Below are 16,856 nucleotides of genomic sequence, written 5' to 3' on the forward strand. Positions count from 1 at the left end.
CATCAATATTATTTATACAAATGGGCATAATAAACTTCAAGTTTGTTCATTGTGTTTAGCACAATCCAATAACATGCAGGACAATCAGAGACTAAGCAGGTGGGAATATTTTCTTTCCTATACAGGAGAGGCAGTGATGTAGCCACAAAAATGCAGAGTAGGATGCACTACCTATTGCAGAGATTTTTTTGACCTGGCATTATCAATAAAGTTGACAACTTACTTTAATAACTTCATGAGCCATAGCGTGGGTAATATTTATACTGCGCCCAAAACATTCTCTAGCTTCTGACAGTCTCCCTTCCTGCAACAATTGTTTCCCCTTCAGAAGGCTAGCTTGACGCCTCCTAAAAAAAAGGCAAAAAATATCCACCAATCTCAGATTATTTTTCACTTAAAAGAACAAACAGCAGAAGGGACCGAGAGAGACAGGTAAGAAAGAGGGGAAAATATGCAATACCTTCCAAATCTGGGCTACTTCATAACTTTTTAAAACACAGGAATAACTAGGTCATTGCAGTGACAAAGACAACTAGATTTGAATATTGAAATTGATAATATTTTCACAGAAAACAGTGACAAATAGGAACTGAAATCAGCAGTGTAAAAGAAGAAATGCACCCACTTAGCTTGCAGTAAAATAGATTTAATGGGAGTTGGGAGTATCTGATCCTAGATACTTATTGATTTAGAAGACAGAAAACCTAATTTACTTAATTTCATTCATCGGAAACCGTTCACTTCACGCTGAAGGAAGCATGTGTCTCATGACAATTCATAAATAACAACCACTACTGAAAAAGTCTCATAGCTTCAGTGAAAAGTCCCATTTATAGGGACCTGAACACAAATTTGAAACAAGTTTATCTTGTTAGTTGTAAACAAAGATGAGGAAAGGGATGCTATTTTTAAATAAATTTATATTGGGAAAAAAAATTGTCCTGAGATCACAAGCATGGGTAAACTAAATGCCTCTAATACATTACAGGAACTACTGCTCAAAGGTTTACTTCCTTCCTCTGTAAAATGGCTTTCATTGATGAAGTGCATTTCTATTTTTGGAATAAAATCTCTAAGAAGTTTGTATGATTTTAGATGTAAATTTAAAAACACCACACTCTATTTCAGGGAGGTTTACCGGAGCTTACTTCCTAGCTAAAGTTTGAGGGGTTTTGATTTTTACTGTAGTGATAAAACTTTGCTTTGCTTGCAAATCAATACAGTTTGGTACTTACTCTCGTCGTGCCTTTTCCACTTCCTTCTTAGAGGGTAGGGTACATCCATCAAATACCAAAATTGGTTTAATTCCAAAGGAGAGGAGCATATGAACAAGTTTCATACAGAAAGCCACATAACTGTATGAACAATAACAAAAGTAAGAAAAGAGATATAAACTTTATTGTTAACCACAAATCTATTATATATTTTCCAGCTGCAGGAAAGGAGAGCTGTAAGTTTAAGTCTAATTATTGTTTGAAAATCTTAACAGGCTGTATATTGCCCCAGTATCACAAAAAACTAAGAACCCTTGAATGCAGTTTGGTTGGTTTTTTTACCAAGAGAAACAATCCACCTCCCAATTCAGAACTGGGCTGACTTTTCCTCTCTCCTAGACAAAACGAAATAAGAATTCAAGTATAATTGAGTCGATTTTGCTACACTAGGATTTGACACTGACAAAAACTTGCCCAGTTAAGACATGGATTGCCTTTTTACTTTTCAGCTTCTCCATTCATAATGGCCAGGGAAACGGGAAGCAGACAAGCACAGTACATGACTTTTCCCCAGAACGGCAGACTAAAAGCACTTTTGTAGAGTTGGAAATTATTGGGTTATTTAACCTCTCCTTGTAGAGCTATCCACTCTTCTCTCCAGATAATGGATCTATCCTATGGACGAGACATACAAACCTATCTTTCCATACTAAAAATACAAGTACAGCGCTGAAAATATTCCAAAAGACAGAAAAGTTTCCCTTCTGTACAAACTGTGAAGATGGTATATGGCCCAGGAGACAACCCTCCACTGCCTTCAAAGCCCATCCCTTAAAAAAATATTTGTGGGGCATTCCAGATGTTATTTATTCCCTGAGACCTCTCATTTTCTTACCTGTTATTTCTACAGATCTGTATGAGATCATTTTATCAACAGCATGGAACTAAAATCTGATAACTGCTGTAAACACTAAACAAGCACATTGCAGCGATGCTCAAAGAAAAAAAAATCAAAGTTTTTTTATTTTAAGGACACTGTTTAAAACAAGAGCAACCTCATCAGCAGAGGAAGGGAAGAGAAGGAGAATGGGATTTAGAAGCATTTAGAATGCAAGGATATGAGCACTGAGGATTTGGAGCTACTGAAAAATAACTATGATTTTTTAAAGACAGGAGCAAATAGCACTGTAGCTATATAATACGTTCATCCAGATGAATTTTAAGGTATGAAAGGACTCTACACCATAGATAAGGTGCCAGTCTAGGATCATATGAGCACGGAAACAAGATTTGCCCATAAAGTACTCATGTGTTCAAATTCAACCACTCCTATGTTTCCTATGACTATGGATATTTCCCCTGTCAATTTTTGCCTCCACTGAAGTGTATCCTATTCTCAGGACACTGAGGAACCTCCACTACCTTCAAGGCAGGGTTGGACTGAAAACTCCACATTTGAATCAATTTGCAAAACACCAACCCTCTCTTGTTTCCAATGAAACATTTGATGGATCTGAGGTCCCCCGAGTGGTGCCAAGCAATAGGACAAGAGGCAACAAGCAGAAACTAAACCGCAGGAATTCCATTACAATATAAGTAGAACTTCCTTACTGTACTAGTAACCAAGCACTGAAACAGGCTGGCCAGAAAGGCTTTCAAGACCCTTCCTTCTCTGGAGGTATTTGAAGGCCATCTGGACACAGCCCTGAGAAAAGTGCTGTAAGGGAACCTGCACGAGAGGCCATCCAGTGGTCCCTTCCGACCTTACCTGTATCCGATCTCAAACAAGAGTTCAACCCACACCTCCAGAGATGGGCAAGAAATGCAAACCTGATCTAAGGTGTGGAGTTGAATCTGAAATACGACCACAAGTTTTGTTCGTTTTCTTCTCTAGAAATATAACTGTTTAAATGTGTTTTAGAAAAGCTACTTTAACTAAAAACGTAGTATGTTAAGCAAAAAATCTTACACTTTATTCAGAACACAACACATCTCTCAAAATTCCTTGGCACCATTACAACCTTTGTCACAGCGGTATTTACAAACTATCTTTGGATACAAAAAAGGCGTCTGAAAATAATAGTTAATTTGGAATGAAAGAATTGCACGTCCAGAATTTCATCAGAGAAATTAGATTATAGTTGAGAGTGAGACATGCTAGGAAAAAAAAATCTAACTGATACAGGCTTAGGTGTTCCAATCAAAAAATATTTTGAGAGTTTTTCCTCAAGATATACTTTTTTATTATTATTTTGTACAGCTGGAAAGCTGTTTATTTGTCGCCAAAATTTTTCATTTCTAAAGAGTTCAACTGAGAATTCAGAAGCAATAGTAAGAAGCGAAACTACCGTAACTTAGTTTTTAGTTCAAGAAACACCAAGTTAACAAAACTTTAGCTTGTAAAGGGGCCGAGACCTAACCGTAAGAAAGACTTACAGATCCGTGGGCTCCCCTCGGGCCAGCTTCTCAGCACAGGCATAGGCGCCTTTGTGCAGCCAGCAGTACGTGTCCACAGCTACCGCCAGCCCTTTGTATTTCTTCACGTGGGAAGGCTCGGCAGCCTCCTTGATGAACTGCAGCAGGCCCTGGATCCCCATGATGCCGCAGAGCGCGGAAAAAAATAAAGGCGCCGACACAAAGCCGAGTGCTTTGTGCTCTCGGTTGTCACTCTCGATCTTCGCTCGGGGACCGTCAGGTCAGCTCACGGACGGGGCGCTCGGCCGCGCCAGGGCCACGAGAAGCTCCCGCGGGTGCCCCCACGCACCCCGGCTCGGGGCCGCCACCCCGCGCAGCGGCGGGGCTGTACCTCGCTGCTGGTCGGCGCTGCTCGGAGAGTGGAGAGAGAGACGCCGGGGAGTGAAACGAGAGAGGGACCGAGGAGAGACGCGGAGACTCGGTCCCCACCCGCGCCTCGCTGGGGCAGCCGCGGCTCCTCCGGCCCGGCCCGGTTCAGCTCCGCACGGCGCGTGGCGGCCGCCCCGGGCTTTCGAACTGCGCGCGCCGACCGCAGTGGCCCCGCCCCGCGCGCGGGGACTACGATCCCCATGGTGCCCCGCGCGGGGACTACGATCCCCATGGGGCCCCGCGCGGGCGGGGGCGGGGCCCGTGCTGCAGTCGTGGGAGGGCGCATTCCTGCCAGCATTCCTCACAGCCCCCGTGCGGCTGACACGGGTCCTGGATAACAAGAGGAGTGTGACGTTTATAAACATTAAATACGCGGAAATCAAAAGGCCCCGCAAAGTTTTAACAGGACAATGGACTGTAGCCATTGAGAGGGGAGGCGAGGGGCTGACGCGGGTCACGGAGGGCCAAGGATCAAGGGGACAGACGTTATTGTTACAGCACCGAAACCCTGGGGTTAACGTAAGAACGGATGGTCAAAGTTACAATTATACGATACAGGTTCTTTTTTCTTGTCAGTTACCGTGAAAGTTTGCTTGCATAAATAAAAAGAAAAAATTGCAAACATTGCAGTAAGAAGTAAATGTAGGCCAATATCTACCAGATAACAGTTTCTTTTTCTACATGCCATTTTGAAGTCTGCACAGTTCTTAGATACTGTGACTTGGTGACATGGGTGACCCAGTCAGCAGTGTAGAAAGCAATGTTTCCAGACAGAGGACAGCAAAGTTTAAATTCAATGCATTCTGGAAAGAGCACATCTGAATTACAACTTCTCACCTAAGAAATGAATAGAAATAACTTGGCCACAGTGGCAGCATAAGGTATTTTCATGTTGAAAATATTGATTGAATTCTGCTTTGCCAATTCTTTTTTCACTCCGTGATTCTGACTATATATGACACACTCCACAGGTTTTAAATCCAATTGCAGTTACATTTCCATCTGGATTAAGTTCACTTCTCTTAAGAAATATTCTTCTATCACTTCTGACATTTCTTTTTTCTATCAAACTGCTGTGTTCATGGGAAGAACAGTAATCAGAGTAGACGATGTAATGTACCAATATAATTCAAAATCTTACGTGCAATTCAATTAAATATACTTTTGACTATTTTCTGTAAATTATATTAAAAATACTCCAAAGGTGAACCTCAGAGTCACAGCACATGAGCCAATGTACTTGCATTGAAGGAAGCCAGAGCTACAGAACTCTTGCCTAGCTCAGATTTTCCTTTTCAATTCCTTCACCTGAAAGGATGGATACTTTGGAATTCAAGAGTTAGCACAACATGCCTTATCAGTCAGTTTATTACAAATATCTTCAGCTACGTATGAACCAGTATGACCCACCCTCATGACATCTCATAACGTCTATAAAATAACAAAAGCTTGATACCATGAGCCAAAGGCTTTGCTGGCTTCAGTAGAGCTATCTCGACTTAAAACTGGCTAAAAGTTCAACAGTGTCTCTTGGAAGAAAGTAGTCAAATGGTGACATTTTGGTGAGTTATTCCTTTTAAGAATACCTTAGTATTGCATTTTGTTTCCCATAGGTACCAGATGAAAGGGGGCAGCAGCACTGCACTATGGTTAGTTACAAGAGTTGTAATAATATGGAGAATTCTTTTCTTTCACAAGTAGCTCCTGTATCAGGAGAGTAGAAATTACTATGCCAAATCTCTGCTGTGTGTTTTTTCTTTCCCTGAGCAGTTTTGTAATAGTGACCTGTGGAATACATTTTAAAGAGATCTTGAAGTAGAAAATATAGCAGAAACATTTTGTTTTCTTTGCAACTGTTTTATGTCATATAATAAAAAAAATAAGAGCCATTCTGAGTATAACCTTGTTGACTCCTAATAGAAATTTGAGATAGGTGCCCAAGATAAGAACACTGAGGTACCTCTAGAATGGCTTCTTTCTCAACACAGCTCTCCTAAAGAGAGGAAATTGGATCGCTCTGATGTAAACATCCAACCTTTACTCAGACAAGTAAAGCAAAATTAAATTCACCCCTGCTGTGCACTAGAGTGGGCAAGGACATCTTTCAGATTTTTACTAAACTTCCTTCTGTGCAGTGTCTGGCACAGCTGGAATTGTCTTCATGTAATAGGTTAAAATACCCAGAATGGAAACTGGCACTTTGCTGAAGATCACAATCAGACCATCAGCTTTGGTGATGTTAGTAGATCGGGTGGCTGGTTTCAATATTTTTTCCAAAATTTCAGTGAATTTCTTATTTCTGCTACTATATTGTTTTCAATGCTTAAGAAGCTGATCACTTTTATCTCAAAAAGTTGATTTCGAAGTTAGTTGGACTATTTAATCAATTTCTTAGGAAAGAAATTTAGTTTCTCTCTGATAGGTGGCAGTATTACATTCACTGCACCCTTTGTCTGTCTTTTATTGAAATGTCTATTTATGGACTATATGTTTTCATAGCTTTTGTTAGCTTAGCTAAGAAGCCAGACTACAATACTACAAACAAATTTGCAAACACTTGTACACACTTGAGAGAAGCTTAGAGGATGACATCCTTAAACTATATTTAGTGGCAGAGGAAATGTTTTAAAAATCTCCTCATTTATCAGGAAAATGTTATACGAATAGTGTTAGTAAAGTTATTAAAAACCTAGATTATCTAGTTAACATAGTTTTCATATGGTTATCTGCTAATTATGTTAGCTTAGTAGCTGTTCTGAACTCATCTTAAGTGTGGCTTTGCTACTTGTGGCAAGTTTTTTTTTTCATCTCTGGAAACGTAATGTCAGTACAGAGAACAAAAGCATGCTGAATTCTGGTATCCCAGAATATCCCAGAATATCCCAGTGCATATTTTTTCCCTTGTGATCTGTCGTTGTGAAATCAGACATGCGGATGCTGCTGAAGCCTCCGTTCCTTGTAGCTGCATGGCTCAGCCTGGCCCCTGGGGCTCCCTCCCTTGGGACAGAGCCTCAGCTGCAGCCGAGTGCAAAGTGCAGTTCAGTTTCGCTTTCGAAGGAGCAGAGGCAGGAAAAACTCTCTAAATTTGTAGGTAAATCTTTAAATTGGTCCTTACTTACAGTCATTACTACAACTTTAAATTACTCTTGATTTTTTTTTTAACCTCACAGTAACACAGGTGCCTCCAGACTCTCCAAGTCTGTCCAGAACTTGAGCTGTGCCAAGGTAACTTTCTTCAGTTTAGGAATTATACTCTCTCCATATAACATTAAGGTATGATCTAGCAGCATTAACAGCTTGACTCAATAATTAACAAGAAATTGCAAAAAGACAAGCAAAGTGCTGCTGATAACCACAAACAGCTTGGCTTGCTGTGGGAAAGGAACAGCTGTTCCATCGGATTTAAAAGAGCCTGCGACGAAGAAACCCAAGTCCTTCTGAGGCAGGTGAGCAGCCTCCGGGGAGTTGTTGCTGTCGATTTATTTAACTTGGTGCTGGACCCCCCTGCACCTCAGGTAAGCTATGGCTAGACTTAAACACTCTGCACGTGTAGACTATTTTTCTGAGGAAAGGATTTTGAATAATGTTCAACAAAGCGTTCCTTTCCTCAGGGTTTCTGGTAGCACACAGTGAACTAGCAGGGGAACATCTGCTTCAGAGAAGTCTATGGAAACATGAACCATACGGGGCCTTGGATAAAATCTTGTTTTAAGCCAGTAGCTCAACTAAAAGGACCTTTTAAATGAAAGCTTAAAATGAAACAAAAAATCTTTTGTTATGAAAAGGAAAACTGTAGATGAGATTCTCAGAGATCTGATTCCAGCTCACAGACTTTTATGGGACTTTCAGCCCAGAAAGAAGAGTGGAAGATACATGTTTATTTTTCAGGTACAGGCTCCTCAGAGTGTAGTGGGCAGGAGAGATTATCTCTAAAAATCCAGCAGCACTCCCTCATAGCAGGAAAAGCATATTTTGCCGCGTTATTTGGGTGAAGTTGCCCTCTCCCTTTCTTAGAGTAGGCACCTGATGGCAGGTGCTTCCACAGCGCCTGCTGCCCTCTCACTGTTACTGGCTGCTCTCATAAATAGTCTCAGGCCAGAAGTTGGGATAGATTCGTGCTGATCTGTCTTACTCTCTCCTTTGTCTGTCCTCTTATCCTCTGTATCTCTGCAGGTGCTGTAATGATAGGGGTGGGACCTGACCACAGGGTACCCTGATTCATCTGCAAATGCAGGTGTCTATATATTCCTCATCTGAGGAGGTTATTTTACTCTGGAAATGAAAAGTATCCTTTTTTATTCTGCTTTTCACTGACTTTACTGGTTCATGTTACAGCCACCAGGTACAGTTACAGTCAAGATGCTGATCATGCTAGAGATATCTTCAAACCAGAAAGGCCTGTCAGCATCTTGTTAAATTTCAGCTTTTCAAAAAATGGCACAATTAGTGAGGGCTTTAAAAAATCTTAGGTCATTTGAAGAGAATGGAGACTTGCAAACTAAAGAGAACAGAGTCACTGCTTAATGCACTCACTAGTGCCTATCTATAAAGGTCTTAAAGTAACTCAGTCTGGAGCACAGTTAGAGCTTGGTAGCACTCAGTTTTTATCAGTTTCATTATTTTACACAAGCCTGGTCACACAGGTGCTGGTCTGGACTGACATAGCCTCTAGTTTATAACACCACATTGCTAATACAAAGGTATTTCACACAGGTCAATGACATACAGATGTTTTATCAAAATTTGTTAGAATTTTCTTACATTTCAGAGATGAACAAAGAGAGGCTTTGATTTAAAAAAAAAAAAAAAAGGATTTCATATATTTTGCTGGGATGATTTACTGAAATCAGATAGGGTGATCAAATACTGTTTGTGCTTTCTGGGAAAATGGGAGAGGCCCAGTGACCTACCATTTCCCTTGCCTGTGTTACATCTAGCCATACTAAGTGCCCTGTTAATTTCTTTTTCTCATATAAGTGTTCTTCTTTGTGCTACACGCAATAAAAGTAAAATAGATTAATCATTAACTAATTATGCCAGTAGCAGCTGAACACTCATGTGTTCCCAGCTGTAAGTAATCTACAGTCTGTTTTTTGCTTTTTTGTAGGTACTGATATATTCCATATTGCTGAGTCTTCCAGCAGCAAACGAAAAACATGTATTTATTCCTCCTTTCAATTTTACCTTTGCTTTTGAAAGTCACTGGCGCTAAAGATGTTATATTTGGTCATAATAATTTCACAGAATATCAAGTAGGCAACATGAACCTTATTCTCTCTGTTCCACATGGTGGATCAATGGAACCTAAAGACATCCCTGATCGAGAGGCTGCCTGTTGGGATGCAAAGACATCCTCTTGTATTTTCTCTCACGACTGTCCTCCTGGAAGTATTCAAAATTCTAAGAAATGCAAAGTGTCTACCAACCAAGACAGGTATACTATAGAGGTGGCTCAGGCTCTTGCTGAAGAAATCAACAACATTACTGATGGCTTCTTCCCACATATCATCATAAACCACCTACAGAGGTTCAAGATGGATGCTAACAGGGAAAAGGAAGAAGCCTCCTTTGGAATTCCCCAAGCAGAGCAGGCCTGGGAGGACTATATGGGATTTTTGACCACTGCAAAATCACAGATGTCAGGGGGCCTAATTCTGGATATCCATGGACAAGCACATCCTGAAAGGTGGCTAGAACTAGGTTACACACTTTCAAAAACTTCCCTTAACTCAGGTGTCTTTTCTGCACTGAATTCCTCAATTAGCCATCTGGCCAGACAGCTGGTCAATGTCTCTTCTGAGACTTTGGTTGCAGGGAACAGAAGTTTGGGTAAATATATTGAAGGACAAAACAAGAGTTATGTTTGTGTGCCCTCTCCATCCAATCCTAGCCCAAATAATGGAAGCTATTATAGTGGTGGATACATAACAAAGACTTTTGGTTCCCGTAGTTCTGGCACCACTGATGCCATTCAGCTTGAACTGCCCCAGTGGGTCAGGGCAGCTGAAGAGCGTCACAGATTTTGTAAAGCACTGGCAAGAGCTGTAATGAAATTCTGGCAAATCAACTACTGCAGCCAGTACAAGCACAAACTTCTGCCATGCTGAAAGAGGCTCTCTTGTTGAGATACCTCTCCTTAATAGAGTCGTGATCTGCAACAATTGAACAACTCCTTCACCTGGAACATTTAAGCCTGCAATGTAATTGTGGATGCTGGTAGAAAGAAACCATCCTGCAAAGGAATGCATCAACACAGAGGGAATCCACAGTTAATACCAGCAAATCCATTAACACACAGCTTTGTACTAGACCCAGCATTGAAAAGCCTGCTGTAAGATGAGTAGGTGCAAATATCACTTGCCTGTACTTGATTTCTTTCCAGTCTCATCCTCTGTTTTTAAGCACGTGATAAACAACTAATCTTCTTCTAATAAATTCTGTGCAATGCCTTAGTGGATTATCTGTTCCAATAAATTAAATGTCTCTGCTTTTCTTTGACACTTAAGAAACACAGTTGGATAAAGTCTATTGTATAAGATGTTTGGTGCCAGGACCAGTTTCCATTTGGTGCTTATAAAGCTCTTGTTTTGGGTTTGGAGGTAAACAGTAATGCTGAGCAATGACATGCAGTCTGATCTACTTCAGTTTTTTTTTAATATAATGAATTAGGAAAAAAAAGATCTGATGGCACTTATAGCACTGTAATTTTGTCACAATTGAAATAGCATAACAGTAAGGTAGTGACTGGGTGGAAGGCTGATAAAGGTAGCACACACACATTGTGCATTTTTGACAGTTTTCCTTACAACATGATTCCCTCCTGAGAGCTTGTCCATTGATTCCATTCACCATAGGATTAAACACTTGATTGGTACTGGGAGTAGTACTGCATTATGGACAGTTTCTGCACAGTGGAGAATATAGTGGCATGAATAACCATGACTACAAGTCAACTCCTAGAAAACACAATTAATTGTGGCAATTAACAAAGAAAACCAAAGGGAGAAGGAAGCAAGACCGAAAAGGGTACCATTTGAAAATTAAGAACCTATGAAATCCTAGCACTGCTAAAGGTTTGGTAAAAAGACGATATTGAGTAAACAGTCAGTTTTGAGGAAGTAAATAGTCAGTTAGTAAACTGAAGAGAAGTGGGATATCTGCATCTTGCAACCACAGTAAAATATTTAGGCCTGACTAGTAGTAGGGACAATGCCAAAGAGAAAATATTACATTACATATGATAAAACATAACACATAGGAACATCAAAATAGAAGGGTAGGGATCTCTCTGAACCTGAACTGTGCATTTTAATAATCTTTGAAGACTAGGCAATTTTCAGGTAACTGAAAGACTTTATGTGGCTTTCAAAATGATACAGGACTCAGAATTGCAAGAATGTTACCTTTCATACACTAACTACTAAATCATGAGTCAGATGAAGCCAACACAAATAATAAACAGCAGATGACACTTTACCTGGTGTCACTTGGTTTGTCAGGCAAGTCTGATTTTAGTTTTGATCACGAGGTTGGCTAATGTGGTGGGCTGACCCTGGCAGGCAGCAAGGGCCTGCCCAGTTTCTTGCTTGCCTCCTTACTTCTCCCAGTGGGATGGGGAAGAGATGTGGAAGAGCAAAAGGGAGAAAATTCTTGGGCCACAATGAAGACCATTTAATAGGTGAAGCAAAGCTGCATGTGCAAGAAAAGCAAAACAAGGAATTCAAGCACTGCTTACCACCAGCAGGCAGATGTTTGTTCAGCCACTTCCTGGGAAACAGGGCCTCAGCCCACATAATGAATGGCTATGTGGGAAGACAAACATTATAACCATGAACATCTTGGTTCCCTCCCCCATTCCATGAGGATGTTATATGGCACGGAAAATTTCTGGTCAGGTCAGCTGTCCCGGCTGTGACCTTTCCCAGCTTACTCACTGGGTGTGGGGAAAAAGCACTTTCTTGTTGTGCTGGCACTGCTCAGCAATAGCCAAAACACTGGTGTGTTATCAACACTGTCTTATTTACTAATCCAGGACACAGCACCCTACAGGCTGCTATGGAGAAAATTACATTAATCCCTGCTAGATCTGATACAGCTGATCATAAGAATTTTAAGTATACTCCCACAAGATATTTTGCAGCTACCTTAAATCCGTCATAGCCTTGTAACAAGTGGAAGGCAGGTAATTAATTTCAAGTCATTGTATATTCAGTTCACGAGAAGAATGTCTTTTCAAGAAGGCCAGCAGATCAAACACCATTCAGTACCAGTGATATAGAAAACCTGCTATTTCCCCCAAAATAGCAGGTAATAATATCACTAGTTATGTGCATTTTCCTAACTACTTACTAAAGTGAGACACTCAGCACCATTTGTATGTTTAGCCAAAGGATGAAAATGTGTTCTGTGCTCTGTGTCATGTTCTGACATTGTCCTGGAATGCTGAAATGCGAGAAAAGATTTGCGGAATCATGGTGGATAATTAATTGAATATGAGCTCAGCAGGCACTTTTCTGGCTTAGAGGATGAACACACTCTTTGAAAGCATAAGCAAGGAATGAACAGCCAGAAACAGCAGGGCATATTAACTCTTTGTTGACTTTATGACTAATCTGGCAGGAAAAAAAGCAGTGAAATATTCAATATTCAGAAGTTCAAACCGGACAAATTGAAGCAGAAGGAAATCAGTGGTTTTCACATAGAGAGTACCTGTCAGCAAATATACATGAAATCAAATGGGCTTTTAAATATCTAATTATAATCATACTCTGGCTTTATTAGAATTTATTATTTGCATGAAGGATTGGAATAGAAATAAAGATTTGTTTTCTCTATGTTCTACTTAATAATGAAATAGATTTAAATGTAATTGAAAAGCAAAACTGGGAAAAAATAACAAAAGAAATCTGCTAATCCACTTTAATGAAGACAGAAATTACATCTATTTGTTTGGACTCAAGTCTTCAATGGAATTGGGAGCCTTTTCCCGTCTCCTGTGACTGGACTTCTCAGCTCTGATCCTTTGAAGACCTTTAAAAAATTTCAAGAACTAATTAACATACTGAGGTGAATAGACCAGATTGATAGCATTTTGTAACAGCACAGACAAAAATATGTTTTTGTGCACATAGCTTATAGAAAATGTCTGATTTCACTTTGTTGTAAATCCATTGCAGTGCCATTGGCTTCAGAGTAATTGCTCCTAATTTCCCAAGGCACAAGAACCCCTGTATTTTATTTTCTTTTTCAGGAAAAAAACAGAACACAGATTTCCAAAGTACATTAATGGTTGGAAAAATAGCATATGTGACAACTATTTGAACACTGTGCTCCTGAGTTTTTTTGACACACTGTAATGGTGCATGTAGAATGATTAGGTCACATATATTGGAATGCAGAGCAAAGTATTCTATTAATCCCTCCTAACCAGCCATCCAGGATCTAACTCGTATCCAAGTTAGTTCTCTAGGTACCCTCTACAGAAAGGGATCAGCACCTTTGCTAGGGGTGATTGTTTTCATCCTATGATATGTGGGATAGACAAGCCTGTCGAATGTTCTGCTCTTGCTTCACAGAAGAAAACCAAGGAAGCTTTGCTAGACAGCTTGCAATAGATCAGATCATTAATACCCATAAAATAGTACTGCCTTACAATACTCAAAGCTTTGGGCAGATGGGAATCAATAGGTTTGGGGCTGGTTAAAAGAATCGAGTCTGAGCAAAGCATTAATGACATGAGGTTAAACAGGAGGAGTTAACATCTGCAATACTCACTTTTTGGCATGCTCACTTCAGTTGGATTCTCAAGCTTCCACCAGAGTTGGAGTTGGAGTTGGATAGGTAGTAATGCAATTCATGTTAGAAAATTAAATTGAGAAGCAGACAATTAACAGCAGAATGTCAGAGTATGTCACTCTAATAATGTACGAGTCCTAATGGCTTCTGATGTATGAACACCACCACAAAAGGTAGAAAACACTTGAGCTTACCTCATATATAGGAAGAAACCCAAATACTGCACCAGCATTTTTGCTTGCAAACTCAAAAGTTTCCAAAGTTTGGAGCTGACCAAGGGAAGCCAAAGTCAGTGCATTAGTAGCAGAAGACAAAAGGTAATGAAGACATTCTTACTGCAACTGCAAGACAAGTTTTATATTCGCATGACTTCTAAGGTTAAAGTCAGGTAAAGATGGAAGAGCTCCACTGATATTCAATTAGAGTTGTAGAAAGTATATGCAATGAAATCTAACTCTCCTGACTTCTGATTTCGTAGGAATCCTGAAAGAACTATTGTATGCAACCAGGGATTCACTGTTATTCTAGTATTTTCACACATCCTTCAAGTAAACTGAAGATACTTAGGTTTTCTGTTGAAGTAGAGGAAAAATTTAGGGTTTCTTTTACATGCTTAAACCAGTGAATCATTTTATGCCACCTTTTAAACTGAAATTTGAAAATGTGAAAAAGAAGAATGAAAACCACAGATTCTTGGATCCCTCTGTTTTTGAATTTTGTTCTAGCTTGTCCATTGAATAAGAAAGATATGTAGCATTACTTATGGATAATTTTTAAATGAGAAATACATTTTTATTGACTATATGTTGCACAGAACATAAATTTGTCATATACGTTAGCTACCTTTTCAGGAGCCAGAGCTTTGAAAAACTTGAAGCTGTGAGCTGCTTTCCCCTGTCCAGCCTTTTCTAAATCTGAAGGAGAACTGGTCAGTGACTTCCACCTGCAGGTACAGACAGAAAAAATCTGAAGTTCCTATCAAAATGACAGTTATGAACACAATATTCTTATATGGCTCCAAACGGAAATTATTTTGAACTAGGCTCTAAATTGAAATTATTTTGAAATTTAAATTATTTCATATATCTTCAAAATATAATTTATATTAGGACCTTCATAGGTGTCATGGAGTGCTTCACTGATATTTTGTCAATCCAGGTATGGCTGTCACCTGTAGAAGGCAGGAAATCTTAATATAAGCACCATTTACAAGAGTCATGTGCCACCTCACCACCTGATAATGGCTTTTCAACACTTCTTTAAGTTCTGACTAGAACACCTGAACGTGACTTTCATAACAAAGGTGTCCTCTGCTCATATGTCTGGTTTCCAAATTTAGTCATGAGAAGAAATTATCTAAAGTGTTTGTTAGTGCAGATTAATCAGAAAAATAAGTCAGGCCACACAAGCTAAGGAACTACAGGGAGAAACTACAGCAGGTATATAGAACCATACTGAAGAATGAGACCATTCCTGTATATGGTTCTATCTACCTGCTGGCATTTTTTAATAGATCTCCTGAGATGCTTGTTTAAACTGTAAGCACCTATGCTGCTCAGATGGGTTTGTGTCTTTTCAAGTGTGTGCACATTTGGGGAATATTTTCCCACAGCTTACTTCTGGAGAAGCAGGCTGGTCTTGGCTCGGCCAGGTGCACTGTTTGCTGGGTAAAAAATGACTGGATGGCCAGGCCCAGAGAGTGGTGATAAATGGAGTTAAATCCAGCTGGCATCCAGTCACAAGCTGTGTTCTCCAGGGCTCACTAATGGGCCCAGTTCTGTTTAATATCTTTATTGATGATCTGGATGAGGAGATCAAGTGCACCCTCAGTGAGTTCACAGATCACAGCAAATTGGATGGTAATGTTGATCTACTGGATAGTGGGAAACCTCTGCAGAGGGACCTAGACAGGTTGGACCAATGGGCTAAGGCCAGTACTATGAAATTCAACAAGGCCAGGTGCCAGGTCCTGCCCTTGGGTCACAACAACCCCTCACAGCACTACAGGCTGGGGGCAGAGTGGCTGGAAAGCTGTCTCATGGAAAAGGGGCTGGAGGTGCTGTTGACAGTGGCTGAATGTGAGCCAGCGTGTGCCCAGGTGGGCAAGAAGGCCAATAACACACAGTCACTAGCTCATGGGGCATTGTAGAGCATGGTGCTCATCATGCTATAGTCATGGGCTTCATCCCTGTACAGGTCATTCGCTTAAGAATTGGACTCAATGATCCTTGTGGGTCCCTTCCAACTCAGAATATTCTGGGATATTCAATCTGTGATATACAAATAGTGCAAATAATATACATGGGTGATTGTCCCCCTATACTCGGCACTGGTGCACTTCAGGCGCTGTGTCCAGTTCTGGGCCTCTCAATTCAGGAAGGATGTTGAGGTGCTGGAGTGTGTCCAGAGAAGGGCAACAGAGCTGATTAAAGATCAAGAGGATAAGTCCTGTGAGGAGCAGATGGGAGAGCTGGAGTTGTTTAGCCTGGAGAAAAGGATGCTCAGGGGAGACTTTATTGAGCTCTACAACTGCCTGAAAGGAGGCAGTAGCCAGGAGGGGGTCGGCCTCTTCTCCTAGGAACAGCAGGACAAGAACTGTCTCCTGACAGCAGGACAAGAACAAATGGCCTCAAGTTCCACCAGTTTAATTAGATATTAGAGGTTTAATTAGATATTAGGAAAAATTTGTTTGCTGAAAGGGTAGTCAGGCATGGCAACAGGCTGCCCAGGGAGGTGGTAGAGTCACTGCTCCTGAAAGTGTTCAAAAGGCATGCGGATATGAGGGATATGGTTTAGAAGTGAATATGGTGGTCCTTGGTTAATGGTTGGACTTGATGATCTTAGCAATATTTTCCAGTATTAATGTTTCTATGATTCCATGAATATATATTTGTTAACATTTATAACATGATTTGTGAATGGAGATCCTAAAAGATTATCTTAGTGATGAATATCGGATGAGTTATCCAATACTAGCATCACAAAGATAAGTGACTTGTCCCA

The 16,856-nt window shown here is 40.3% G+C and overlaps 3 protein-coding genes across 16 annotated transcripts in view; 1 reads left to right on the plus strand and 2 right to left on the minus strand.

Moving 5' to 3' along the window:
• EXO1 (exonuclease 1) overlaps nucleotides 1-12,189 on the minus strand; it is a 32,979-nt gene extending 20,790 nt beyond the window's left edge. For 2 of the 3 annotated variants that reach the window (XR_010079327.1, XM_063390379.1), the window contains exons 1-3: nucleotides 3,651-4,546; nucleotides 1,236-1,355; nucleotides 224-347 (exon numbers count right to left, since the gene is read on the minus strand). Coding sequence is in view for 2 of the 3 variants with exons in the window: in XM_063390379.1 (XP_063246449.1) it covers nucleotides 224-347; nucleotides 1,236-1,355; nucleotides 3,651-3,811 (405 nt within the window). In the remaining variant the exon portion in view is untranslated. Of the gene's footprint in view, nucleotides 1-223; nucleotides 348-1,235; nucleotides 1,356-3,650; nucleotides 4,547-11,535 lie in introns of those variants that run through there. The other variant, XM_063390381.1, reaches the window with a different exon arrangement.
• On the plus strand, nucleotides 6,965-10,537 carry LOC134546972 (uncharacterized). Of its 6 annotated transcripts, none has more exons than XM_063390384.1 (3): nucleotides 6,965-7,149; nucleotides 7,229-7,573; nucleotides 9,166-10,537. In XM_063390384.1, the coding sequence occupies exon 3, from the start codon at nucleotides 9,215-9,217 to the stop codon at nucleotides 10,163-10,165; it is 951 nt and encodes a 316-aa protein (XP_063246454.1). In that variant the 5' UTR covers nucleotides 6,965-7,149; nucleotides 7,229-7,573; nucleotides 9,166-9,214; the 3' UTR covers nucleotides 10,166-10,537. The 6 variants fall into 6 exon arrangements, with proteins under 6 accessions (XP_063246454.1, XP_063246453.1, XP_063246458.1 ...); XM_063390383.1 differs by having other exon boundaries at nucleotides 6,965-7,145; XM_063390388.1 differs by having other exon boundaries at nucleotides 6,965-7,145; nucleotides 7,229-7,283.
• Nucleotides 12,190-12,673: 484 nt separating the features above from the next.
• Nucleotides 12,674-16,856, minus strand: part of WDR64 (WD repeat domain 64) — a 69,589-nt gene continuing 65,406 nt past the window's right edge. For 3 of the 7 annotated variants that reach the window (XM_063390378.1, XM_063390377.1, XM_063390375.1), the window contains exons 27-30: nucleotides 14,697-14,796; nucleotides 14,048-14,122; nucleotides 13,833-13,866; nucleotides 12,685-13,088 (exon numbers count right to left, since the gene is read on the minus strand). In XM_063390378.1, coding sequence (XP_063246448.1) covers nucleotides 13,000-13,088; nucleotides 13,833-13,866; nucleotides 14,048-14,122; nucleotides 14,697-14,796 — 298 coding nt within the window. In that variant the 3' untranslated portion in view covers nucleotides 12,685-12,999. Of the gene's footprint in view, nucleotides 13,089-13,832; nucleotides 13,913-14,046; nucleotides 14,123-14,696; nucleotides 14,797-16,856 lie in introns of all 7 variants that reach the window. The other 4 variants (XM_063390373.1, XM_063390376.1, XM_063390372.1 and 1 more) reach the window with 3 other exon arrangements.

The sequence above is a fragment of the Prinia subflava genome, chromosome 2 (assembly GCF_021018805.1).
Source record: "Prinia subflava isolate CZ2003 ecotype Zambia chromosome 2, Cam_Psub_1.2, whole genome shotgun sequence".
NCBI lineage: Eukaryota > Metazoa > Chordata > Aves > Passeriformes > Cisticolidae > Prinia > Prinia subflava.

Bases quoted from the DNA above. Each gene is read 5' to 3' on its own strand.
- LOC134546972 (XM_063390385.1), top strand. From the start codon at position 9,215: ATGTATTTATTCCTCCTTTCAATTTTACCTTTGCTTTTGAAAGTCACT.